This window comes from Teleopsis dalmanni, chromosome X, assembly GCF_002237135.1.
Source record: "Teleopsis dalmanni isolate 2A chromosome X, ASM223713v2, whole genome shotgun sequence".
Classification (NCBI taxonomy): Eukaryota; Metazoa; Arthropoda; class Insecta; order Diptera; family Diopsidae; genus Teleopsis; species Teleopsis dalmanni.
Genome location: NC_051848.1, coordinates 6,383,894 through 6,411,540, shown reverse-complemented (window position 1 = coordinate 6,411,540; position 27,647 = coordinate 6,383,894). Strand labels below are relative to the sequence as shown.

Sequence of the window (27,647 nt, the reverse complement as noted above, 5' to 3'; positions counted from 1 at the left end):
GTTAAAGAGGAATGTCCAGCTAAAATAGATTGGGTTGTTCCAAAAATGATAAATAATTTTTGTCTGTTAAGAGGAGTGTTCTTAAATCATAAATATTTTTGTTTGCAATCGGATTTTCGATTGCATATAATAATCCATAATACACAATTTTACGATATGTATTTAATAATAATACATTAACAACAATAAGTAACATTGATTTAGAATGTACTCACGTTAGACCTTTACGAAAATATGACATAAAGCGTGCACTTTCCGATTCTTGACAATCTCGATAGATGGTACATGTGTGACCAAAGTATTTGTCAAGTTCATTAATCTTATGAGTGAGATTAGCACGAGTTTGATCTGATGCCTTTGTACCAAACCAGAAATGCAGAAAACGGTTCAAAATAACTCCTTGCCGAACTTCTCGTGGCTATAAAGATATTTTTATAATAATTTTTTAATTACACTTGTACATAACTTTATGTTATATGAAAATTATTTTACAATTGTATCTTCATTGGGAAATACACCAGGTTGAGCAGCATTGTATATGATGTATCCGTAATTATCATAGAAGTTGCCATACTCTGTAGTAGGTAGTATTTCGAGACTGTCTTCTGCTATTTTCCAAATCTGGAAACATTGAAGATGCTTAGATACTCTACGAAATGAAGCATCAACTTTTGATTCTGAGATCGAATCTGAGACAAGCTCCTGTAAGTAAATATATAAAATTAATTGATGATTAAATTTATTATAAAGCATTGTATTTAAAGCAGAATATGAAGTATTTATACACATCATAAATATTTATTTATAATATTATTTAATAGAAATAGTAAACTGTTTAACAATTGTTGAGGTTGTAAGAGAAAAAAAAAGTATTTTTCTATATAAGTATTATATATTGTGTTGGTTTTTATGTATTGGTGGTGTAAGGTTAGATACATCCAATCATTTCTAACTCAATATTATAATATGGATTAATGAAACAGATAAGCCTCAGTAGAACGTACTATGTGAGTTATTTATAGATTTGATTAAGTCACTTTTTGAAACTATAATATATGTATTTTATTCTATATAATTATAATAGTTTCTTAGCTCTACAACCCGTGTTTTTTATTTTTGGGTTGCCCTCTAGTTCAAGTCATACTTCTTAGCTCTTCGCTCTACTCCTTCTGATTGTAACTGAATAGCTCCTGATTTATAGTCCTGAGTCAATGTTATTCATTAATCATTAAACTGTGTGTTCTCTGTACGGTTGCATTCCATTCCTAATATATTGCCAATCCATGTTAAGCTCTTAGCTTTGAAGAATTTAACAATGTCTTAAACTTTGGTTAACTTCACCAATCAATGCTACTCCCTATATTAGGTAGTTAGGTAGGTAGGCTTTATGTTAGGTAATCTATGCGTTAAATTTCTGTTTAGGCTTTAAACTTTTTCATGACTTTGCGTTAATAATAAATAAAATAAGTGGACATTGATCTTGTAAGTAAGTATTTTACATATATTTAACTTGCATATTATTGACAGAACGCCGGGTTTAAAAACTTAAAGTTGGAGAAAACATGCCTTCTTCATCACCAACAAGCGACCCTAGATATATTCTCTTCGATTTTATTTATTTTTTGTAAATATCATCACTTATTTTGCTGTTATTGATTGCTTTGAACTGGAACTTTCAAATTTGTGATGACTTCTTTTGCTGGTGTTTTTAGATAATACCATGAACATATATATATTTTGGACTATGCTCATTAAGTTCTCATTATAATTTTCAAGTGGGTAAAAAATTCATCAAGTTAACGCTGTTGTGTGCAACAAGGGTGAAATCGTTTGTATAGACCATTATTAACTGTGTTTCAGGAGTTATGAAGCCCTTTATCGCAGAGTGAAGACAGAGGTTAAAAAGAACGGGTGATAAATTATTTTCTTGTTTTACTCTTCTCCCGATGTCTTTCTTGCTGTAGAAATACTTTTTTCCACATACTACATACATATATGTATATATTGCTCTTAATCATGATTAATTAAATATTATAATCGTTATATTTTTTGTGTAAATTAAATTGTGATGTAGTGTGCATATAAAATGATTGTTAAAGTACCAGAAAATATCAAATTGCAAAAAATTTAATATATTTTTTATAACATTTTATAACATTATAAATTTCAGAATAAATGCAATGCTAATGTCAACTCCGATTTTTAGGGAAGGGAGCATGAAACTGTGATATTTAGCAATAGCGAATTTAATTGCTTCATACCAACCATGAAGTTGTTTTCATTTGCAACGCTTGGGGGATTCAACTTTGTAACTTTAGAGTTTGTAAAGATGAACTGATAATAATTATAGAACTAGCACGCTGTTACTAAAGATTTATGTTTTTATAATGAATGTTAGTTGAAGTTCGTTTTTGTAAATATATATCTGTATTTTAATTATTAAAAAAAATCAATTACAAAGAATCTTATATTAAAGTTGTAAAGATATACGATAAACAATAACAATAATTCTAGTGTACATATATATCTCTAGCCATTATTTATGGAGAAGCACTTTAAATACTTAAATAAACTGGAAATTTTAATAACAAGAAATCTTTAACGATTTCTCTTACAGGAACTATGATTTGAATCTGACATTATTTTATAAAGTGTTTTATATTAAAATAAACACATAAAATATTCAAGAATGCAGTAAAAAGAAAATTGTTATATTTCAATGATGTAAATCAGGATTGTCCAAAGCACGGCTCGCGGGCGTTATGCAGCCCGCGAATAATATATAAGCGATCCGCCAATTGTTTCTAATCTACCACAATTAGGCAAGTCATTATATTAAAAATAAAATATTTTTCGTATGGCAATAAATGAATGTATTTATTTATTTCTACTACTCTCTAACCTATTCAGTGATTTGTATTGGCCTGCGATCTTCTCTGATCTGGACAGTCCTGATGTAAATGATTGAAGATTATCTTGTAAAAATTAAGTAATTTACTATTTTATAAGGATAGGGAAAAAGTTTAGCACTTATTAACAAACGATTAAAACATTTTATTGATTACTATTTGTCAACTAGATCCATTATTTAATAGTTATATGAGTGGCCTGGCATTTTAATGATGTAATACCACTGCTTTTTTGTTTGTTATTATAGTTGCCTTACCTTCATTGTTTCGTTTAAGCCCTCGAGGTATGAGCTATAGAGGACCCAATTAACCATTGTACAAGGCTGGAGTAGCTAGTAATAGACCAATATTTTTTAATCTTATCAAACACTCAGCATAACCATGTTTCCCGTCATGTCAAGTTTTGTAGTCGATTGTGGAGAGTCATCAGTCTTTAATTATGAGGGTTTACTCACAAAATTTGTCTCTAGTAAGTCTGCTCTTACTACATAAGTAGTCTGCCCTTTTTAAAGGATTTGTAACTGTCATGTTATGTCTAATGACAAAAAATCGCAGATAGTTTTAAATATCATAGTAAGGGATAAATCTATCTCATTCACAATTTATAGTTGAATTAATCATACCCAACATATATTTGCTTATCTTGTTCCTCAACGAACTCCAGCAGTTTTAATACATTTTATAGTTTGTTTTGGAACAATTAGAAATATTAGATCTGTTTCACGAGCTACTCGTAGTAACTTTGAGTAACATTGCATTTGAGTGCGTTTCACCAATAAATTTTCGAGTAAATGATGGCGTCTAGGAGCGCGTAACATCCCTGTCGAAATTTGAAAATGCTACAAAGACTTTACTCGTATATTTTATTTTAAGTAAAATTTGTGTTGATATGTGACTCAGCTTATGCATTGGTCTTCTCACCAGACTTTACACAAAGCTATTCCATTAAAATCTGTGTAAAGAGTGTAATTTGACACTTTATTTGTGTTACGCTCTCAATTTGTACTTTACTTGTGTTTTACTCGAGTTTTACTATGAGTAGCTGGTGGAACAGACTTACTATTCGACCATAAGTAAAATCTGTTGTCGAAAGAGAAATTGGAATTGTGCTATATTTTCAATGACAAAAACAGCTGTTAATAATATTCCTTTTTTTTTTGAATTTCAGAAGTCATTCTAACTAATATCTTTTAAAGGATAAGATAATTTATATGCATCTTAATATGTTATAAATAAAAAGGAAAGCAAATATTTAATACAAATGGAATTCTATAATATATCCAGCAGTTATCGACTAACATTTTCATTGACATGAAACAAGTTAATATTCAAGTCAAGAATCATGCAGCATAACTTGTCGTTTGTGATGCAGAGAATACAACCGATAGACTGTGGTACACAAGGTTTATAAAAAGTGAAGTTAACTGGATATTTACCTACACACGAAAATTAAGACCAACAGACCAATTTTCTACTACTTTCTCAGGATAGCAACTGCAATCGAAGTCACATTACCCATTTCGGTATGCAAAAAAAGTTGTGAGTCAATTAGACCTAGTTTTCACTATCGTTTGCTACAGAAGTTTTTTAAATTTTTAAATTGTCAAACAAGTGAGACATAATAAATAAAGACAAAAAGCGAAAAGAGGCAGATAATGGCAATAATAGAAACATAAAAAGCGGGTAATTGAGGTTTGAGTACGGACATGAAGAAAGATACAAAGCCACAAGTAAAAGAATTTACACCGCTAGAGCCATTGCTGCTACTGCTTTTCTGTAGCGGCTTTGGGTTTTTCTGGAAGTGCAGTTTACAGTGTGGAGCGCTGCAATGTGGAGAGCAATGTGTGTTGCATGCAACATCCATAAATGTTTAGAAAGAAAGGAAGAACGAATCAAACACAATAACCGTAAATTGTATTCAGTCATTAAATCAACCGCAAGAAATCATAATGGCTCATGCAACAAGCGATTGGGCCCCTCAAAAGCATTAAATGCAACAAATGAATTATTTTGTTTGTGGTTTTAACCCGTTGCGAGCACGTAACGCAGATTACTTGCATATCTGGCATTCAGCGGGCATTCGGCAGCAACATTGCCGCTCCATGGCAATGTTTGCAAAGTGGGAGGTGCAAAGTGCGAGGTGAAGCGGCACATTAAGATTATTCTGCTTTTATTTACTTTTCTATTAACATCTCAGCAGTAATATCGAATAATACAAACTCATGTGCTGCGTATCTGGTATCTGCTGCATACGATGGATGATGTGGATATATGTATATTCGCCAAGCAGCCAGTCAACGTGTTGGACTCTTTGAATAACTTCATTTAAATGGATCAGCGTGTTGTGTTGCATGCGAACCAAACGATATTACTTGAAAATATTTATGTCACAAATAGTGCAATTAAAATTCAAAGTGGAAAACTTTTCTCAATGCAGAGATTATGCAGAAATATATGTGCCAAAAAAACTGGGTTAGAAATTATTCTGCGATGTAGTCAGATTATGAAGGTTAAGAGTAAATTGTGATAATTTGGTTGCAGTGAAACTATTACTATTTAAATGGATACAATTACAAGAATCATATTTTAAGAATCGTACCTATATTTTTTCCCATTTTAAAATTTATAAGTATAAGCTTAGTGTAAAGTGTGACTTTGAATAATATAATATTAGATACATGACAAGGTGGACAAATTTCCAAAGATTATTCCCAAACATTGGGTTGCTCGTAAAGTGATATTGATTTGTTTCCATTTAAATTAACTCATATTCGCCCAACGTTCAATTAATCGAACTGCAAAATTTACCACTTTTCATGGATTTTTTGTTTATATTAGAAAAACTTTAGAGTCTATATATGTGATTACTTTGAATGTATGAAGCTTTAGCTTTAGAAAAATATTTGTGACTTCACTCCACACCCCCACTCCCTTACTAATTAAGCTTTCAACAAAACATTTTGACCAAAAATTCCGAAAAAACAATACTTGGGCGGATATGGGTTAAAGAAGATTTATATATTATAGTACATAAATAAATATAAATTTCAATGTATTACATGTACTTGATTTGGGTATAAGACCTTGTGTACTATAACTATTATACGAACGATTATAAAATTTGGAGCTTTAGTTTTTTTAAAATTAAAATTTAATAAAAAAATATATCACAGTTGTTAACTTATGTGATATATTTTATTAACAGATATTTCGGACTATCTTCAGTGTTATAGAACTGAAATTTCTAAATTCTACTGATAAAAAACTTATTTTTAATATTTATATTTCAAGTTACACTAAAGTTTTGCATATCAAAATTATTTTGTAGAGAAAGGAATAAATAAAGAAGAGGTGCCCCTGTAAATATGTGTATATAATATATGTACATGCCTCTGAATTTTAGAAGTATCAAATCCCTAGAATATAGTGAGTGTGGAAATACATCAGTTCTAAAATTAAAGGCATTAGGCAAGCAATTAAACCTTATGAGGCATTATATTAGTGAAACTATATCTCTTTTATTGGTCAATTGATTGATATTTTTTCTTTGTCGTCTAGTTGATGACAATATACTTCAGAATTGTTCGTAGCATTGTCCGGTAGTAGTTTTAAAACAAAGAGGATTCCCCTCAAATCCCACCTTAGCTCCATTTTCGATGGTACACGAAGTGTTTTTACTCGGCGCATTTTTGTTACTTAATAATCTCTTATGTTTAACCAAATTCAACCTATTTCTCTTTCTCAGTGATAAGTAGTTACAAAAAAAAAGTTTTTTTCTTAATATTTGAAAAATAAATCATAGATCGTGTTAATGCAACGGAATAAAAATTAGTAAGAGTATGTGGGATCCTTATTTCATGGTTTGAAATTAAACAAAGGTGTATCTATAAATCAAAAGCGATCGAATTCGATACAATCCCTTAGCAACCATATCGAGGTTACTTATTCCGCAATTTTCATCAATAAATGTTTATACTGCGGCAGTAAGTGGTCCTTAATATTAAAATTGCTGAAAATTAAAATTATAATAAAACATATATAATTGTAATGATTGTAAAAATGATTTCCGTCACAAACAGTTTTGCGAACTAAAAAAGCACACCCATAAAATTTTCCTTCACATTTAACTTATGCTGAGCACTGACCGCATGCGTAAGTGAAGCTAAGAGAATATAAATCAGTTGTAAATTGTCAAAACGGTTGCCACTACAAATAGTCTTCCCAACTTCAAAAACGAACCTAAAAAAAAACACTAATTCATTCGTTTTTAAAATTGATTTTAGTACTAGCTACTCGAATTATTGAGTAGTAGACACTTAAGAAACTCCAAAAAAAAGACTGACTAAACAATATGTAAAGATCGTAAAATTTTAACAGTCAATACTTAGAGAGAGTATCGGGAGACAAAAAATTGCTAAATAAAGATGCTATGGCGGAGCAAAAAGTTGGCAAGGTATAATGATAATAAACGTATGTGGAAAAGCGCAGTAGTTAATTAACCATTTATGACATTGAGGAAGATAAGGAAAATTTTAAGTATGTAAATTAATTTGTAGTTTGAAAAACGTAGAAAGTGACGTCAAAAAAAGAGATTAATTGCAATTTTTAATAAAAAAAAAAGCTTGACAAATAATATAGAGACCCTGTACCAGCATATAAAATGCTTCAAAAGTTATTTATCAAATACCTTTGTATTTTTATAAACAGCACATATACTGACGTCCATATAAGATAATTATTCCGAATGTAGTAAATTAAATCCATAATCGGGTGATGAAAGACCGCTCGAAAATTCCCCGATTTTTCAATAAAAGAAAACAATCATCTACTTTGGTTTATATTAGTGACAAAAAAGCTATTGCTAACAATATAACATTAAGATGTTCATTAATAAAAAAAACTTAGATTTATAAAAAAAAAACTACTATGACATATCGCCAACTTTTAATGTGTACTCCGTCACAACACATAAATCTATGTCTAATTAATCCTTGATCCTGTCACATCGAAGGTTGAATGCTGAATACTAAATGTTGTTTTAATATCTCTCATATCTTTATTCTTCACTACATAATTATATTCATGCCTACCCTATTTTTAGTTTCGCCTTTCATATCCTTATCTTTATTTCATGACCATGACGTATCTGGGCTTGTCAACTTAACCATTTAATAAAAAAATTTAAACTGTATCTTGAATAAAAAAATGATCACAAATAAATCAGATTTTTACAAATGCTATAAATCGTTAAACTTTTTCTCCTGACGCATCTACGAAAATTGCTCTTCAAGAAACCCATTGTGGCTATAAACAACATAAAATTTCTCCAAGAAAATATAAAGACAATTATCATCACACGATAGCTCCGCCAAAGTCCAATATATCTAAAAGACAACAGTTTCGATGTGGAATACGTAAACTAATTAAAATATCTGGGCCTAAAGTTAAAGCCCAGATATATTTATAAACAAAATATAAAAACAGAATACATATCTTTTAGAAACAAATTATAAAACTATATCTTTTAAGTGGATGTGTTGCAATGGAAAAGTTGCCAAATTTGAAATCAATAAAATCCATATATTCTAAAACTAAGCTTTTAAGAGATTAGTAAAAGCTGCAAAAGCATAATAAAAAGGTTCTGGAGACCTTTGAATAGGCACCATAAAATAACTCATCAAAAATAGAGAGGTGCAACGTTTTGATAAGATAAATTAACTAATAGAAGCTATCATAATGTTACATGATCTGAAAAATATAATATGATCCAGACATTTCTAGATGGGACGTTATACGTTGTTTGTTTATACTTATACCTATATGTAATTGTTCAATCTTATTAGTTTATTTTTGTATGGTTTTTGTATAAAATAAATTCTTAATGCACATTTATCTAGTTGATGGCGATAATAGAAATTTACTGCAAAATCAAAATTAATATATCTTAAGTGAGACATACAAATAAACAAGTATTTGCTTAAAAGAAAGAATAAAGGTTTTGAAAAATACTAACTCAAAATGACCATTCAGTACTTTTAAATTTATAATTTGAAAAAATTTATGTAATTAAAAGTAGTTATTTATAAAAGATATAGAAACATTCCACTTTTAAATACAACTGTGGAATGAAGAGTGAGTTGAGGACGGATTTCACAGCCGTTAAGTTACTTCTCAATACTGACTTTGGTTTCGTTTAAATCATCAACTTTTGTGACAGAAGTCACATTACTTAAGTGAGTAGTGTGGTTTAAGATACGATTGTAAAATCAGTTCTTTTATAGTTTTAAAAAACTTAAGCAGTATTGAGAATAAATTAAGTAACTTGATAAAATTTAGTTTTATGTTGTAATTTCATAATTACAACAGTAAGCAAATTCGGTGTAAGGACACCTATAATATATACATAATATATATATAAATGCATGTGCACTAAATAAACTAACAGTGCGTTCTTAAAAACGTAAACTATTTCTATCCAAAATTTTTGTTCTAGTTTAAGAACTTTGTTTACGTTTTGAAACATTATTATAGAGCAGTAAATGTATAGAAAAATAATTAACATAAGTCAATGTTTATATTTTTGAAAAAATACTGTATTCATTCAAATTATTAATAACATATAAAATAAATGAAGAAATAAAATAATATTTTTTTCTATTAGATTATAGAATAAACCAAGCTCCGTGGACGAAAATTTAGTACATGTGGCTTCAAGACACTTTCCGTAATTAAAAAATATATATATTATACATTATATATATTATATACATTTATATTATATATATTATATCATATATATTATACATTATATATATTTATATCATATATATAATATATATATTATCTCATTAAATAGTCATGATAATTAAATAATGAGTATATATCAGTATTTCCCCCAGTGGCGTCGCTAGGCGTCAGCGATGTCGGCGACCGCCTACGACCTTGCGCCCACAGGGGCAGTTACCGACTGTAGATTCTAAGCACTTAATAAATATTTTGAACATTTTGGTTTGATAATGGCATTAACCATATTGGAAGTATTCCCGAATGTTTATATAGTAACCAGATTCATGTTCACAGTTCCAGTCAGTATAGCTTCGACGGAAAGAAGCTTCTCAAAGTTAAAATTTATTAAGACGTACTAGAAAAGTATGATGATCCAAGAGAGACTATCTCCATTGGAAATTCTATAAACTGAAGCAAAAATAGCGGCTGGCACAAATTATGATATAATTTAAAAAAAAATTGAGTGAGGCTAAAAGTAGGAAAATTCATTTATTTTAATTTTTGTTTATATTCATTTGATTAGCAATAAAACTTTCAACACTGTAACTTAAAAGCTTAGAACTGGGTAATAAAGGGGGCCTCGCAATTCTGATGTCGCCGACGTTTAGAGTTGGTCTAGTTCCGCCACTGATTTCCCCTCTAACTACGTGCCTCACTCAAAGCTATGAAAAACGTATTCTCTTATAAAGGGACATCTCTCTTAACTATGCAATATTACTATTTCCATTTTTCACAAAAAGTTCAAATGCTATTGAAATAGGTGGTATTACTTTAAAAGAGCTTTCACTGTATTATTTATCATTTTATAAACAATATTAAACGAGTGATGCCCACTACTATTTAATGCTCGTACAAAACCAGTAAGGTTATAGGTTATACCCACAATTCTAGAAATTCACTTAGTTCTATTGACCCGTTGTGTTACTGGTGCAGTAGTAGTACTTCGAAAAAGAAAATGTGCCAATTTTCTACGAGTTCCGAAAAAATTATTGGCAATTAAAATTTACTTATTAATGAAACTAAATACATACATTGACAATGATGGTAAATGATAGTTGTAGTGCAAGAAGGAATCACTGTTTGTAAAGTTTGACTAAAATTACGTTAAAACAGATAAACTCGTATAACAATTCTTTGAATCTGTAAAAAAATTGTTAGTTTCTTTACTTAATTGCTTATGGACGAGCACTGCTTCGCACATAGCACAATGACAGATTTGTCTGAAAATTTTATATGCAAGTGCATATGAAGTGGAAGAAAGCATGCAATTGTGTGTAGTCACATAGCAAAGGGCTTAACAAAAACAAATGTGCCAAAAGTATTACTGGCTAATATATCCTGGTTTTTACTATCATTAGGATTTTTAGGATGCTCTAAAAAGTTGGAAATCTGCTATATAATAACATTTTTAAGATATAATAAAAATTGTTTACCATATTTTTTTTTTTCTGAAGTTCTAGAAATTTCTAGAAAACTACAACTGTCATCTTTGAATCCCCACATATTAGGACATATATTTTAACAATAAACTCATAATCATATGAAATGAAATATTAGTGTTGTTTTTTGTTTTGCAAATTAAAAATATCAACTTAAATCAAATTAAAAATATTTAATATAAATAAAAAAAAAAAAATTGCATATGAATTTTATTTACCACATCGAAAGTATCTAAATTTATGGCGCCCATTAGAAGATATTTAGCACAGCAAAGAATCTTTCACACAAATAACACTTATGGAATCCAATCGCAATCTTAATTTAAACTAAACACGAGCGTTTACGTATAATTTCGTGCACGGAGACGGAGACTGAGACTTAGAGATTTGCACACTTAGAACTTTCCTTTAAGAATGTAATTTGAAGAATGTAATCGACTGCTTGAAATATGTTTTCAGTGTTGCCTAGTTTTTTTATTTCAAAAATGTAATTGAATAGTTGATATATAATTTCAATGTTGCCTAGTTTTTTTTTTAATTTTTTAGTACAGGCCGTTTTTACCCGAAGGGATAAAACGTTTCATTCACACAAGGGAAATTTGTTACACTTTACATGCGACAATTTTTTTTCAAAATAAATTCAAGTGAATTTGTTTTTTACACACACATTTTGACCTTTTTTTGGTTTTTGTTTGTTGCAACATTTCTTACGAATTAATTGAAATGTTTAATATACAAAAAATTGACAATAATTCTTAGTTATATATGCACAAATTAAAGCATTGAAGTTGAAATAATGAAATAATGAAACAATGCAACAAACCGCGCTGAGCCAAGCCGAGCCGAGCCGAGCCAAACCGAACCGAGCAATGCGAACCACAAACCAACAAGTCAAGCGCGCATCACCGCTAACTGAAGACTGTTTGCCTTGCTTTGGTCTTTCACTGCCAAAGTTTATTACCAACAAACAACGAATACTGTTAACAGCAACTAGCAACGCGAGTTACTAGTAACCAACATGAATGAAACGAAATTATCAGATGAGTGTGAAAATATGAAAACAATAACAAAGACACAAAGAAGACAGCAAGTAGCAATTTTCCGCTCTCCCCTATTTAATGATTAAAAGCTGTAACTCTTTTCTATGTAAGTTTTTGTTTTTGTTTTGTTTTGTTTTTGTTTTGTTTTTTGTGCAGCAGCAGAATTCTTTTTTAGACCCCTCTTAAATTAACGAGTTCATAGGCGTAACTCAGCGAGTGACTTAGTATAATTTAGTAATTTTTTTTTTTTTTTTTTTGGTTTAATTTACTCGTATTAGAAAGAAATTGTAGAATTTTACCTGATATGCGTTCTTTAGAGAATCTCTCCTGAGCATAAGTGTTCCAATAAAATTGATATTCACATTCTCGAGTAACATTAAGCATTACTGAGCTCGTTACTTAAGATCCTGGAAACCATTATTATTTATTTAATATTATTATTTCACAGCAAAGTAACAAAACTCCAGAAAAATGTGCGAACATAAAAGTCTAAAGTACCAAAGTATGGCTTTGGGTCAGTTCGTTAAGGTGTGCTGACTCTGAGCTTCAAATTTGGCAGGATCCGAGTTCGATTCTTCTTACTTGCAGTCTCAAAAAGAAAGAAAATTATTTACGAATACATAAATGTATGAATTATTTCCAAGATCATTGATGATGGGTATTTGGCAATACTCAAAATAGCGTTTTATGGTCAGACAAAAATTCAATTAATTAAAATAATATAAATTAATTAATATTATAATAAAATAATATCAATTAATATTATTTCATATATCATAGCTATATTCGGCCACTTTAAAGTGCGTTAAAAAACAACAAGTTTCTAGCTTAAGTCTCTTGCTAGCACATTGGTAGCACTGTTGCATTCGGTCAAATGTTAGGTCTGTTCCACGAGCTACTCTTAGTAAAATTCAAGTAAAATACAAGTAAAGTACAAACTGACAGCGTAACACGAAAAAAGTGTCAAATTACACTCTTTACACAAATTTTCATGGTATAGCTTTGTGTAAAGTCTGGTGAGAACACCAATGCAACAGCTGATTCACACATTAACACATATTTTACTTGAATTAAAATGTACGAGTAAAGTCTGTGTAGCATTTTCAAATTTCGACAGGGATGTTACGCGCTCCTAGATGCCATCATTTACTCGAAAATTTACTGGTGGAACGCACTTGTGTATACACAGTTACCAATTAATAAGTTAAAATATTGAATGTAATTTATGATTACATTGTATTCATATATTCTTCAATATTTTTTTTTCTTGTATTTTTTAAATACTTATTATTCACAATTTTTATATGTTTTAAAAATATTCCTTTTCAAACATTTGAAATTTATGAACCTGTTTAATATTGAATATCCGCTATAGATCAGTTATCGCTTTGGTAATATTTTTTCTACAGTCACTTATTTTTGATTCATAGCTAATCTGTTATAGCAAAAGAGCAGTGCTGTTGTCTTGTGTTCAAATTAGAGACTTCAGCAAGAGACTTATTGGTTTTTGCCGTACTTCAGAGTGGCTGAACATACCTAGCTTTATTCCTTATTTTTATTAACATATGTTATATTATTTAATATTTATTACTTTTTGAAGTCTTATAAAAACACAAAGATGAAATATAATAATTAAAAGAAGAGTAAGAAACATTGTATGAATGTATAAAATCTATTTATCGTATAAGCTATTATGCTATTTTCAGACTATTGTACTTAACTCAACAAATATGCAGCAATATGTACTGTTTTTCAAACAGAATCCATTTAAGATAAATTTAATTATCTTGTAAAACATTATTTTAGGTTAGTAAAATTGATTTAGGTGATCAAACTAAATTGAATTAAAACAAGAGAGGCAACTCTGCTGTTATCACTCTGATAAGTGATAACAGCTGTTTTCTGGAAACAGCTGTTTTCTGGAAACAACTGCTATTGGGTAATTGTATTCAAATTATTTAAAGTGGGTTTTTAAATTGCGAATTAAACATTTTTTCTTAAATTTTATTATTAGAAAAAACCAAAGACTGTTTTTATTAAACATTGATTTCTAAATAAACTTTCGAATTATTACATTATTATAATTAACATCACCTTATTATGCATATACCTTTTTGTTCTTAGCGATACTACATAAAGGTGTAATCAGAACATTAGCAATTTATTTAATTGAAATTTTTTATTTAATAAATAGAAATATGAAAGCTAAAATTAAAGTTTGAAAATAAATACGTTATGCGATTAAAATTACTAGGAGCTTAGAAAAACATTATTTGGGAAGAAAGAACAGTAAATAGCAGTCTTTCTATTGTTTCTATTTTATTGTTCACTTAATACAAACATTTAAACAGAGTTGCAGTCTAAAGGAATTTATAATATTAGCAAGAGGTTCACATGGTTTTCAAGATTGGAAACATATTTCTGCCTTATTCTCTTGAAATCGACTTCAACCATCGAAACTTTCAAATCGAAATCTATGTTTTCATTTCTGATATACCAGGGTGCACCAGTTATCATTTTTAGAACCTTTGCTTGAGCTCTTTGTAGGATTTCTATGTTTGACGAATAGGCATTGCCATATAGTTGTAAGCTGTACATCCAGGTTGGTTTAATGACTTGGTTGTATAACAAAATTTTATTCTCTCAACATAAGTGAGATTGATGCCCGATTAGCTTACGAAGACTTATTGCTTTGACCTTCAGTTGAGTCCTTTTTGTTTCGATATGTTTCCGCAAAGTTAAGCGTTTGTCAAGGTGATCAACCAAAATGTGTAAATTTATTCATTGTTACTATTAAACTCTAATAAATTCGTACGTTGTAGTCAAAAAAGCAATAAAGAAGTCCATAATTCTGTATCGAATGCATATTAGTAAATCCACATATGTATGGATTATTTTACAGAAATGCTTTATCGTAAAAGTTCAATTGAATTACGTTAGAATATCTTTAAGTATTGTTTTGGAAAGGTCACACCGTCGCGATCGTTCTTTCGTTTGATCGTTCGATAAAATTGTTTAGCAAAATTGAAATGTCATGTGAGATTCCTGTGACTTCAACAACCTTGCACTTTTCGGTCGTTGATCAGGTACAACAATACTCGTATCGATCATTTTTGTCGAAGCAGCATTGATTTTTTTTAAAACGAAACCAAGTCTTATCACGATGTTGAAGGAGATCGAGTATACTTTTATATATATGTTATATATGTATAACAGTGATTTTGCTTGAATGACATAAAGGGGCTCGATCATTTTTGAGAGACTTGCTGTACTAAATACTCGAGCAAAACTATAGCTTTCAGCTAAATTGATGTCAACATGATTTGTTAAAAAAATTCTGGATAATTTTTCCTACTTTGGTAATTGATATCACTTTTGCCTTTTTTTGTGTTGTTTGTGTCTATGTGACTGCTAGGCTGGCTATTAATCATAATATTTAAGAAGTGCAGTCTTATATCTTGTTCTTGCAATACTGTCGTAAATATCCTATCATATGACAATTTATTAATTGAGGTGATTTCGAGTGTTGGAGTGAACATCATATAAATCACTTTTGTGCAGATATTACTCGCATTGCAGTCTGCAATTTCTTGTTGGGTTCTTCTATTATACGTTTATGTTTCTATAATTAAAAACAAATTTTACTCATATTCATGACATTCGATGAAGCATTCCGCTATTGTCAACCTTAATGTTTTCCGTCATTGTGTTTGACTATTCCAATATTTTCACAATCCGCAATTTTACGATCATTTTTTATGGTTTTTTATGCCAGTTCAATGCATTCGTGCATCGCAACATTGCGGTTCTATGCAACGACTAAACTATGCTTGCAACCGTAAATTCTACCGTCCTCTTTTCACAAGTATTTTGTACTAATTCCACATTTTTGGTGTTGTTTTTGCAAATTTGTTTGTTAATATGCAGATACTTTTACTATATCCGCACAAGCGGAAATTTTTCCATTGTAGTTTGTTTTGTTCCTAACTGTAAGTGCCGGTAATAATTTGAAGTATTTGAAGCCCCTAATACATCTGGTACTGAATTTTTATATTTGGTCATCATAAATTTTCACATCGCTTTAATGTGTTCCTCATTACTTTGGTAGTTTAGTAATAAATACAGCTTTAATTATTGGTTCCTGTAACATTGGCACATATACGCATGAGATTGGATAGAAGATATGTGTGATTTTTGCATTATGGGTTTGAACTTCTATTATAATAGATAATATATAAGATCCACTTTTTTCCCAGTATTTTTAGCGATATATAAAAAAAATAATCACATACTACTTATGAACTACGGGTATGAAGATACTATATATAAGAATATGTTCATATCCTTGGATAATATGGATAATATTCATTCATTCAAAACTAAAATTAATTGGTGAAAAATATCAATGCTATGAGCCAAAGTCTGGATAAAAATGAAAAAAAAAATTGTTTAATATCGACCCCAATTAACTTAAATTTCCTTAGGCACTACATGTAATAATCTTTGGAACTGTTTTAATGTTAAGGCATAGAAAAAGAAAAAGAGAGCGAGAAAAAAAAGAGAAACAAATAGAAAAAGGAGAAAAAAAATAGGGGATGATAAATACAAAAAGGGATAAAATGAAAAAAAGAGAAAACGAGGAATAGAAAAAGCAGAATAGAAAAAGAAGAATAGAAAAAGAGAGAGAGAGGAAAAGAGAGAGAGAGAGAGAGAGGAAAAGAGAGAGAGAGAGGAAAAGAGAGAGAGAGAGGAAAAGAGAGAGAGAGAGAGAGGAAAAGATAGAGAGAGAGGAAAAGAGAGAGAGAGAGAGGAAAAGAGAGAGAGAGAGAGGAAAAGAGAGAGAGAGAGGAAAAGAGAGCGAGAAAAGGAGAGAGAAAGAGAAAAATAGAGCGAGAAAGAGAGAGAGAGAGAAAGAGAGAGAAAAAAAGAGAGGAAAAGAGAGAAGAAGGAGACGAAATGCGAGAAAAAAGAGGAAAAGGGAGAAAAAGGGACGACCGATTATGAGATAGCGAAGTAGATACAGAAAGAGTAAGTAAGACATATATAAAAGAAATAGATATATATAGACAATGTAGAGATATATAGAAAGAGAGATAGATATATAGAGAGAAATAGAGATATATAGAGAGAGATGGAGATATAGAGAGAGATAAGGACATTTAAGGATGTGGATATAGAGAGAGATAAGGATGTATATATATAGAGAGAGACAGAAATATAGAGAGATGTAGCGGCAGAGAGAGTGATGAAGATAAAGATATATATATATCCATATGTATATATATATATATATATATATATATATACATAGAAAAAAATATAGAGATATAGACAAGGAGTAAGAAAGATATAGAGATAGAAAGACATAAAGAGATAGAGGGTTATAAAGATATATAAAAAAATAAATAGATATATAGTTATAAAGAGATATAAATAAATAAAGAGATAAAAAAGAATAAAGAATGGGAGATAAAAAGGAATAGAAAAAAGATGATGGCGTAAAACTATTATTGTTATAAAAAAAATTGTATTTTGGAGTTAGTTGGTAAATATCACTTCAATAGAAAATAATATGAAATGTGATGCTTTTTATTTAATTGTTATTTAATCAGCAAAAATTATATATTCATTGTATAATCAAGAAAAATTATGACATAGTTTCTTTACTGTCCATCGATTTAAGAATTCAACAAATTTTTTTTAACTAAATAGTTAAAAGAAAGAAAACAAAGTTACGTTAACACCAAATGTGTAATTAAAATTCTGTAGATACATTTACATGAGTATGCCTATTCCATGTGATAATACATATATTTATAGAAAAACATTTGCAGCATGCTAATTTAAACTAATTAATTTATATAATAATAAATAGTTGCAGAAATTAGTCATATTAACACTTAACACTTAACAGTACAAACAGATCGTGTAAGCATAAAAGACTTCTTCAAACTTCATTGCCGATAAATAAATGAAATCAGTGAGCAAAATGAGTATTAAACGCTGGATAGATAGAAGATATAATTTGTGAAGAATGCGCTGGGAAATGCTTGAATTGTGGTCGACTTCAAACATTCTTTCCATTTCTTCTGCAGTTGTAATAAATCTGCGGCTGCTGGCTCTTATTCTTCTGGCTTAACTAAAAGTGCTGCTATTTAAATAATTTATGAAAAATCTTTCTAGTTTAAAAAATAAAACAACGGTCTGCACGTAAATACAGTCCGTGTGGTACAACAACAGCAACGGTTTTATGTGCTATAATAACAATTAAGATTATATGAAAATAATTTTGGTCCATTTAAAAATTAATTTATAATTAGGCATATTTGAAACTGAGGCCTAACTGCATACTTCTGAAGCTATGAAGACAAAAAGACTGCCGCTACAGCCACTTCGTATCTGGGATGAAAAATATCTATCACATCAGTGACTGTGATTCATTTTGAACGAAAGAAATGGGCACATAGAGTATCTCTATGTTTATTTATGCATATGTGAATATTAAACACTTGGCATCTTCTATTGTTGCCGTTAAGTAAATATGAAATTTCTGCATTTGGAAAAAATTTATTTTTTTATACACATTTTTCAAAACAAAAGATAATTTACACGTATTTTCCACTAATAGTGAAAATATGCAATTATATATTTCTATTTGCATTTCAGATTTTAACATAAATAGATTGCATATTAAACATTTCATAATTGTCAAAGAGAATGGCTTTTTGTACTTCGTATAAATGAATTTGAGCAAAATTATTTGATTTTTGTTTGCCCAAGGGACGGACCATCATTGCTTAAGATGTTTTTCTGACAAGTGAAAAAAAAATAGAGCATAGTGCAAACTTGTCATATGCCATTGATCTTGTGGAAAGCATCTAATAATAATAGTGCATTATTAATAAATGCAATAGGCTTATCTAGAACGTCTCTCCTCTGCAACTGAATCCGTATATGCTTCCACCTTTATAGCTTTTTTGTTTGATTACAAAAGTATTTATAAATTGGCTATCAGTGAACAGCTAACAGTACCAATTTCTTTCTTGTGGTGCTATATCTTTTCATATTTATCGAAATTTAGGATACCAAACAAAAGTTTATAATCATGGATTTGGTTCATAGATAATGGCATAAAAAATCGTATTATTCTAAGTTTTATCAATTAATACTTCTGAAGATCTTCGTTATAGATGTCCAAGGTACAGACGCTTAAACAACTTTTTTGACATTGTCCCGAATCATCTAAAACTAAAGGAAACCATTCACTTTTCAGAACACTAAACAATATTTTGATTTGATTATTATTATTAGATATTTATGGATTGAACCGTATATTCGAGTTTTTTAAGTTTATAAATACCTCTAGAACAAAAAATTAGATTAAAAATAATCTTAACCGACTAGTTCACCTACCAACTTAGTATGTAGTTCCTTATTCTATTAAATTTGTTTCAAAAACCAGTGGGTGTAGTTGTATATAGAGGGGTGTTACTAGACAAGTTAAAATTTATAAAAACATATATATAGAAGTCAGACTTCGTATTTGCTTACCCAAGAGCGGCTCATTTATGCAAATTCTGCTCACGCTCATGAGCAGCTCTTTAATAGAGCAAATTGAAGGCTCACGCTCATGAGCACTTCTTCAATATGAGTAAATTGAGAGCTTACTCTCAATTATTGCGTTACCACAAAATTTGCTCATGCTCACGCTCATTTCACTTGCAAAAGAGTCTTATTTAAAAATGGGATCTTATGAGAGCTTATTTTCAGATTTGATCATTTTTTTCTAGGTCTTGAGTTTTAGCTTTTATCCACGCTGTTTTTCGACTTTTTTTTAAGGTCATGCATTAACCGTACGGGGTGGTACGCATATCTTAGATAAGTCATGGATTAATGACGAAGCTTATAAGTAATACACTAATTAGTCAATGCGATGGGATGGACTCTGCAGAAACCCCCCCAGCTATCAAAGAGTAAAAGTGTTCAGATGCATTAACTTGGAAAAGGTTCAACATTAGATATTAGACTATGCAGTTATTTTAAGCATACATGTACAGATAGAGTGTTTCGTTGCGTAAATGAATTATTAAATTAGAGAAAAAATTCATATTAATAATTTGTTTAATAAATTCACATATTTTTTACTTACTATATATGTTTTGCTAACATCAGTAATCATACAAAATTAAATTCGCTATTCCTAGGCAGAAAAGTATATATATTTATGTATAATAATAGCAATTATATTAGAAATTAATGGAGGTTTTTGTACTTTTACTATGTTATGGCTTGAAGTGAATGCAACTAAGTTAATTACAATCTCAGGACCGTTTTCTCTATTTTTATTAATGTTTATAGACTGCTTTAGAAAAAAATAATAATAATATATTATATATAAATAACAATACGCACATTTGAGAGAAAAAAGTGTACAACTAAAAAATTACATGTGAATGCATAATTTTGTCTCTGGTTTCTTGAACAATGGATTAATACAATTTAGTGAAAAAACTAAAATAACTACAAAATTTTTGCTCATAAACGTAGGAAATAAAATAAGCGACAAACACAAAAAAAATTGCATATAAATCTTATTTTAATTAGGCACAAATTTGCTGTCTTCAGTAAATTATGCACATTAATAGGTTAAAGACTTTAGTGTCTTCCCACGATTAAGTATTTAAACTAAGCTTTCAAAAGCAAACAATTTACTCATAAAATGTTTGCATTTCAATAAATGTTAAGTCAAAAATCGTTGAATCACACAACAATAGAATTATTTCTCTTTCCAAGTAAAATGGCATTCAATTCATAGTGCAGACTAAGTACACATCGCAAACTCATACACAAGATACAAAAGAGTATCTCTGTAAAAGCCAAAGTTAAACTCTGGTAAGTGTAAAAAATATATAAAAAAGCATAATTCTGAAAAAATAAACATCAAAAAGGTTTTTAACGTGTAATTAACAGAGCCGCTTTATATGCAAAATGATTTGGTTATAGTTAAGATTTTGACCCCCTTTTACTTGCTTATACTATCTATCTATCTATGTGTATATGTATAACGCACATATGTACCTACGTAATAAGGTAAAAAAATGAAATCCATTGAACCCAAACACGTAATCTAAAGCTATAAACAGTGTATTTGGCTGTGAATTTTCTTTTCTTTACTTTTTTTTTCAAGTATTTCAGTGAAGAAGGTGTTAGTTATGGTCCGGTAGTTTCATTGTTCTTTATATGTTTACCCCTTATTTTTTGACCTATGTGTAAGCATCTCCCGAAATTCATTTTCATCTTAATTATTTGACTCAACTGGTAGGTAAATTGTAACGAAAAGTGTATGAGATAAGAATAAAAAAATAATATATCAAAAAAATAGATGAGCTTACGTGAGTCTCGAAAATTTCAATGTCGGCAATACAGCTTAAATGCACACGCTATAAAAATAGTTTATGTTGAAAATGACATAGATACCTAGCATTTCTTATACCTATGTTTTTATATCCATTTTATGATTTCATTTTTGTTTATGGGAAAGCGTTTTCAGACGGGAACAATAATATAAGGAAAGGAGGCAAAGAGAGAAAATTGAGGTTTATAAAAAGGAAAAATTAAGCCCATAGCAATTACAAGATTTATAAATAGTCTAAAATTGTCCTAGTTGGGCCTTTAGGCGCAGAATAGATCTTTTAGGTCGGGGTGCTTTAATAGCCTATTACTTAAATAATAATAATAATATAATAGGAATGATGCCTGTAAGTTTCCGCAAAAAGTCAATTTTAAAACTGTGAACTTGGGACTTGAACTGTAATTACAAATACTGCAATTTTATTACGAATACGCAATAATAATATGAAAACAACATGTCTCTAATTATATTAATTTTGACTCTATAAAATTAGACACGATTCTCTCAATCGAGAATTATAGCATTGAATGGTGAATACAAATGATTACGGATATACACACTAGATACTTTCTAACAAATTGCTATCTGACGATATGAACATGAATTCTGCCTCTAGAGAAATGGACTCTAAGTCGCCAACGGAAATGATGGTGTTGAAATTCCTAGCTGTAAAGAAATCCATGTTGTTATATATAGCGCCTAAAGAATACTTTTCACTTTCAATTTTTAAATTCGCGGTACATACATCACTAAGTAAACATTAGAATTTATTATCTTATGATCAGTTTTTAATAATATTTAGTTAGATATGCATCTAACTGAACTAAAATTTTATTTTTGCGTATAGTTACATTATAATCCGCTTGCTCCTTCTTGATTACTGCTCTTTCAAAGAACATTAAACTTGCATATTGTTCGTCAATTTGAATATCGGTACATATCTCAGGATTAATTTCATTTTCATATGCATTTTTTATAAATCTTGCTTTATCTACACTAATTTAAAAACTGGCTTTCATTAGTTTAATGATGGACTATAAACAGTTCGTTGGTATGTGGCTGATTAAACATATGTCAATCAGCTTCAAGTCTGTATATGACTGCAAGTTCAATGACTTGTGTTCATCCATACACCCCAGAAACACTATAAATAGGATGGTGGATAGCATGGCAATCCCATCTCAACACATTTGTCACTTTGAATGGTTCCGACAGTGCGGCCACGTCTTTAGCAGGGTCACCAAAATGATTTAATGAGCCTGTCATGTACATATATATGTATATATATACATTTATAAATAGTATAAATAGTATATGATCTTTAAAACTTTAAAAAAGCATATGCAGACTGGAAAAATCATATATATGTGTACATATATATATGATAATTTATAGGTATATACATAGATACATATATATATGCACTATATATATTTTATAGGTAAATATATAGATACATATATATATGTACTATGTATATTTTATAGGTATATATATAGATACATATATATATATGCACTATATATATTTTATAGGCATATATATAGTTACAATTATGTATATATATATACTGACCGTAGTGTGTTAAAATAATAGCTCAAAATAAATAGACACACAATTTTTAAACGTTAATATAAATGTACAAACACTTGATTTATTTTTTAATAATACCGAACAATGTCTATTCCCATTTTCTTTCATATTATTTATTAAAACAAGTATTATACGATTATCTAAGTATTGATTTTTAATATATTGTATATATAATGCATTAACAAAAACAAAAAAAAAACTAATGAAAGAACTTTAGTCATGGGAAGTGCTACCATTTAGATGGGTACATATACAAATACAAATTTATTTAAAAAGTCATTAAAATTGACCATTGACCCATTTGCGTTCAGAGCACAATTTACCTTTTCCGGCTTTATTTTCTATCTCATTATTTGCTCATCTTCACAAAACATCTTCTTTAACAAGCCACTAACTGATGTATGAGTATCTATCTATGCACAAAAATATTTTTCCCATTTCTGTGTAAAACCAACGATTTGATTAGAAGGTTGTAAGTACACATTAAAGCATATACATAGATATATGTATATATATGTTAACAATACATTTCATTTCTGTTTTTGTCTTGCGCTTTAATGGCAGGAAGTAAAAGATCTTTGATCTTTTACCACTTCAATTTACATACTTCGAAAGGTAATCTGTTTTGAATTTTGGAATACGCGTCGCTTAATTGTAGATGTTCACCTAGTTGCGCCGAACTGATAACGTCTTTGTTATTGTTAATTGTTTAGGTAATTCGAATAGCTATTTTGTGCTGGGTTTTCAGTTTAGCAAAAGCATATCAAACAAATTTAACACATGAAGGTATAATTTTCATTGCTATTTCACTAAAATTACACTAAAAAAGTCACATCTAGTGGATATTTTCTTCGGTTACATGAAAGAAATCATATCTTTAAATTATGAATGTAAAATGTTTTGTCAAAGAATCGACTTCATAGTTACATGTCAACCTTCTTTTACTGATAATTATGTTTAAGTATATGAAACAAATAAAACATTATGTCATTTGAATAAAATTTTAGCGCACATTGAGTAAACATTCTCAATCTCAAAATGATCAATCAATCAAAAGTTATTTTGTGATCTTTAAAATAGGCTTTATCGAGTGTAACACAAATATACCCACCCCCCATACTTTTTCTGCAGGCTAACTTAGATATGTTCTTCAACTCCTTTGATGACAATCGGCATAAACGCCTCCTTTGAAGTGTGGTTTTAGCTTCGCAAAAAGAAAAGGTCCATTGAACTATATTGAATGAGTATTAAAAGAGGTAAGATTTCATTCTAATATAACACAGCAAATGAATTTGTTAATGAACTTTCACAGCAAATTAACAAAACTCCAAAGTGCGAACATATACCATGAGTCAAGTACGGATTAGGGTCAGTTGCTAATGAATGCTGACTCTGAGCTTCAAATCTGGCAGGGTACGAGATCAACTCTTGATACTTGTAGTCTTATAAAATTATTTACTAATAAATAAATACAAACAATAATTCCAAGGCCACTGATGTTGGGTATTTGGCATTACTCGAAACAGCTGTATGATCAGCCAAAAATTCAATTGAAATAATATAAGAATTTTTGTTGTTGTGGTTCACTACTTTTCGAAAGCGTTCTATTAAATGAGTAATGTAAATGTGAAATCAATATATTTGGCTGATCTTTAAGATGAACTTAAAATTTTTAACCATAGTCTATTTTAGCTCTGCTGTAAGCACAGTATTATAAGTTACTTACTTATATATTACTTATACTATAAAAAATTTAAATAAAAATACTTAAGTTATAATTTTAATAAATTAAATATTATTTGTTTTTGAAACTTTAACATGATCAGCGTCATTATAGATTCGTATAACAGCGGATTAATAATTTATATTAAATATAATATTATACTCAGCGCATATTGATTTAATGAATCAAATTTAGTGAGGGAAAAGTAAAGCTTCAAACAATTTGCCTGACTTTTACCCATTTGATATATGATAGTAACTTAGTTCAAACTCTTATAGAGACATCGAAACACTGCCACTGATCTAGTCTATATTAAAATAATATTTAGTATTATCTTCCCACTATACTTAGGTAATCCACACTAAAATTTTTAAACCCCTTATATAATAACTCTATATTTAACTTAAATAATGTAGTTGAGAAATTTGAAGTACTTATGAACTCATAAATGCAAGCGATTAGTTACAAATATTTAACTTTTCTCTATATTTATATAGAATACTGAAATTTAAAATGTATGCAGTTTCTTAGACCCGGTGCACATGACCCTTCAAGTACGTACGGCACCACTACTTTGCCGTATTTGCGGTAAAAAATGCTTGAAACTAAAACCGACGATACTGCTGGTCCGTATATACTATATAATAGAATTTTCGTGTACTCCGGGACTTGAACTAACCAGTGCATTTCTTTTTATCACACTTCTTGGATTCGACTTGATAAGCATATAATGTAAATAACAAATTGTATTATTATTAACAATTATAAAAAAAATATTATTGTATTTATAAGATAAAGGTTATAAGTTATTTTGCATAAATTAAAAAAAGTTTTTTGTAATGTAATGTATATATATACTTTCTAATGTTATATTCCATGATTTGGGTCTGATTGGTCTTAATAAATATAAAAAAGAGTACAAGAAACTGATGAGATTCTTTACCTTTTAATGCATTATTTATTATAATTTTTCATTCTAGCTGTTATCATTGTTATCAAGGTTATCATATATTACAATATAATATATTATTAACATATCTTTTTTTTTGTTTACATATAAATTTCGAATAATATAACAAAAATGTATCAAAATCAATCAAACTAATATATAGTATAATAAATGATTGATATATCTATTGAAACCTATATTGATAATAATTAAAAATTTCCCATTAAATGTATCTATAAGCAATAAATTTAGATAAATTTGTTTATGCCCTAGACATTTCTTATCAATATTTGCATACCTATAGTAAAGTATTACTATTTATTTATTAATATTAAATTAATAAAACTATTGTTTTTCCATTATTTGCTATATTAAGGAGTAGAGCATTTTTATTATTTTCAATAAATAGAATTGAACTCTAACATTCTAGAATTAAACACAATACCTTTCCTTTTGCACAATTTTGATCTCAGTTTTTGATCAGAATTTTTTTTCTGAAATTCAATAATTGCTAGCAATAGAGAAATTTTTAGTCATTCGCTAATTCGTCTACTTTAGTATATCTAAAGTTGCCATAACATTATTTTTTTTGCCTTTAAAGAGATAAATGGCTCAGCAGAACATTAGTCATTAGGATCCAATTTACCACTACATTTTCCACAATGTCTGCTACTCCTTTTGCATCACAAACCACCATTATTTTTTTATGCCAACAGTGCTTTTCATCCACGTAAATAATAATCTCTTACAGTCACAATGAAATCTATACTGATTAACACAATCTAAAAATTCTGGAAAGAACAAGTTTTACTTTAGGAAGGTATTACCGAAGACCATCAATTGAATTGAAAATCAAGAGTATTATAATTATTTTATAAAAAAAAATTTATTGAACTGAAATCGCCCAACAGCCGGTACTGCGGCTTGAAGAGTCCTATTGTACCAATTTCACTATTGATTACACAAAGCCCTTTAAATCTTTGTGGACGACAGTATTATAATACTCACAATATTAGTGCACATTTCATCTTTTTGATTATTGAAGGAAAACGTTTAAAAATGTTAATATTTAATTTAAAATTTTTATAAACCATAAAGACGACCATATTCAGGTTTATATTCTAGAAAACTGTTGTGAAAAATAGCAAAATGAGGTTTATTTCTAGAGAGTAAAGAAGATATCCGAGACCATATAAATCGTACATTTGTAACATCTTTCGTCCACATGGTTGAAAAAAAGAAATAGGTTGGAGTTGTGGGCTACTATTCTATAATGTGCTATCTAATGCAACGAACGATTATACTCCCATCCGATCTCGATATTTTGCATATTTTTACTTGCACAGTATGAAAAGGATTGTATACCCGATTCTTTTTATCAGGATCCAATCAAAAAATTGGAATGAGCAATGGTTCTTCTTATTACGATCCTGTGTAAGATTTGGAAATAGCAATAATTCTTTTTATTACGATCCTGTAAAAAATTTGATAGGAGTAATGATTCCTCTCATTACAATCCTGTCAAAAGTTTAGGATGTGCAATTGTTATCAAGTGCTTTAGCAAAAGTATTTTTAGATGTTTTCTTTAATAATCTTAACTTGTTTGGTTTTTCTAATAGTATGCAAACACAATCAAAATTCATATTATCTTTAAGAAGTAAAATTATGATTTTTGATATAAAGGAATATGAAACAGATATTCACTAGTTATGGACACTGAACACTGGTTTAGTATAAACCTGCACACGATTGTATTATTCATATCCAATAATGGACGTTTAAAAAAAAAAAAATTA

General features: G+C 29.2%; 1 protein-coding gene across 2 annotated transcripts in view; it reads right to left on the bottom strand.

Moving 5' to 3' along the window:
* The window catches only part of LOC119688924 (villin-like protein quail), a 34,416-nt gene that overhangs the window by 5,526 nt on the left and 1,243 nt on the right, over positions 1 to 27,647 (bottom strand). The window contains exons 1-3 of one of the 2 annotated variants that reach the window (XM_038103604.1): positions 11,353 to 11,555; positions 493 to 702; positions 216 to 418 (exon numbers count right to left, since the gene is read on the bottom strand). In XM_038103604.1, coding sequence (XP_037959532.1) covers positions 216 to 418; positions 493 to 702; positions 11,353 to 11,385 — 446 coding nt within the window. In that variant the 5' untranslated portion in view covers positions 11,386 to 11,555. Of the gene's footprint in view, positions 1 to 215; positions 419 to 492; positions 703 to 11,352; positions 11,556 to 27,647 lie in introns of those variants that run through there. The other variant, XM_038103603.1, reaches the window with a different exon arrangement.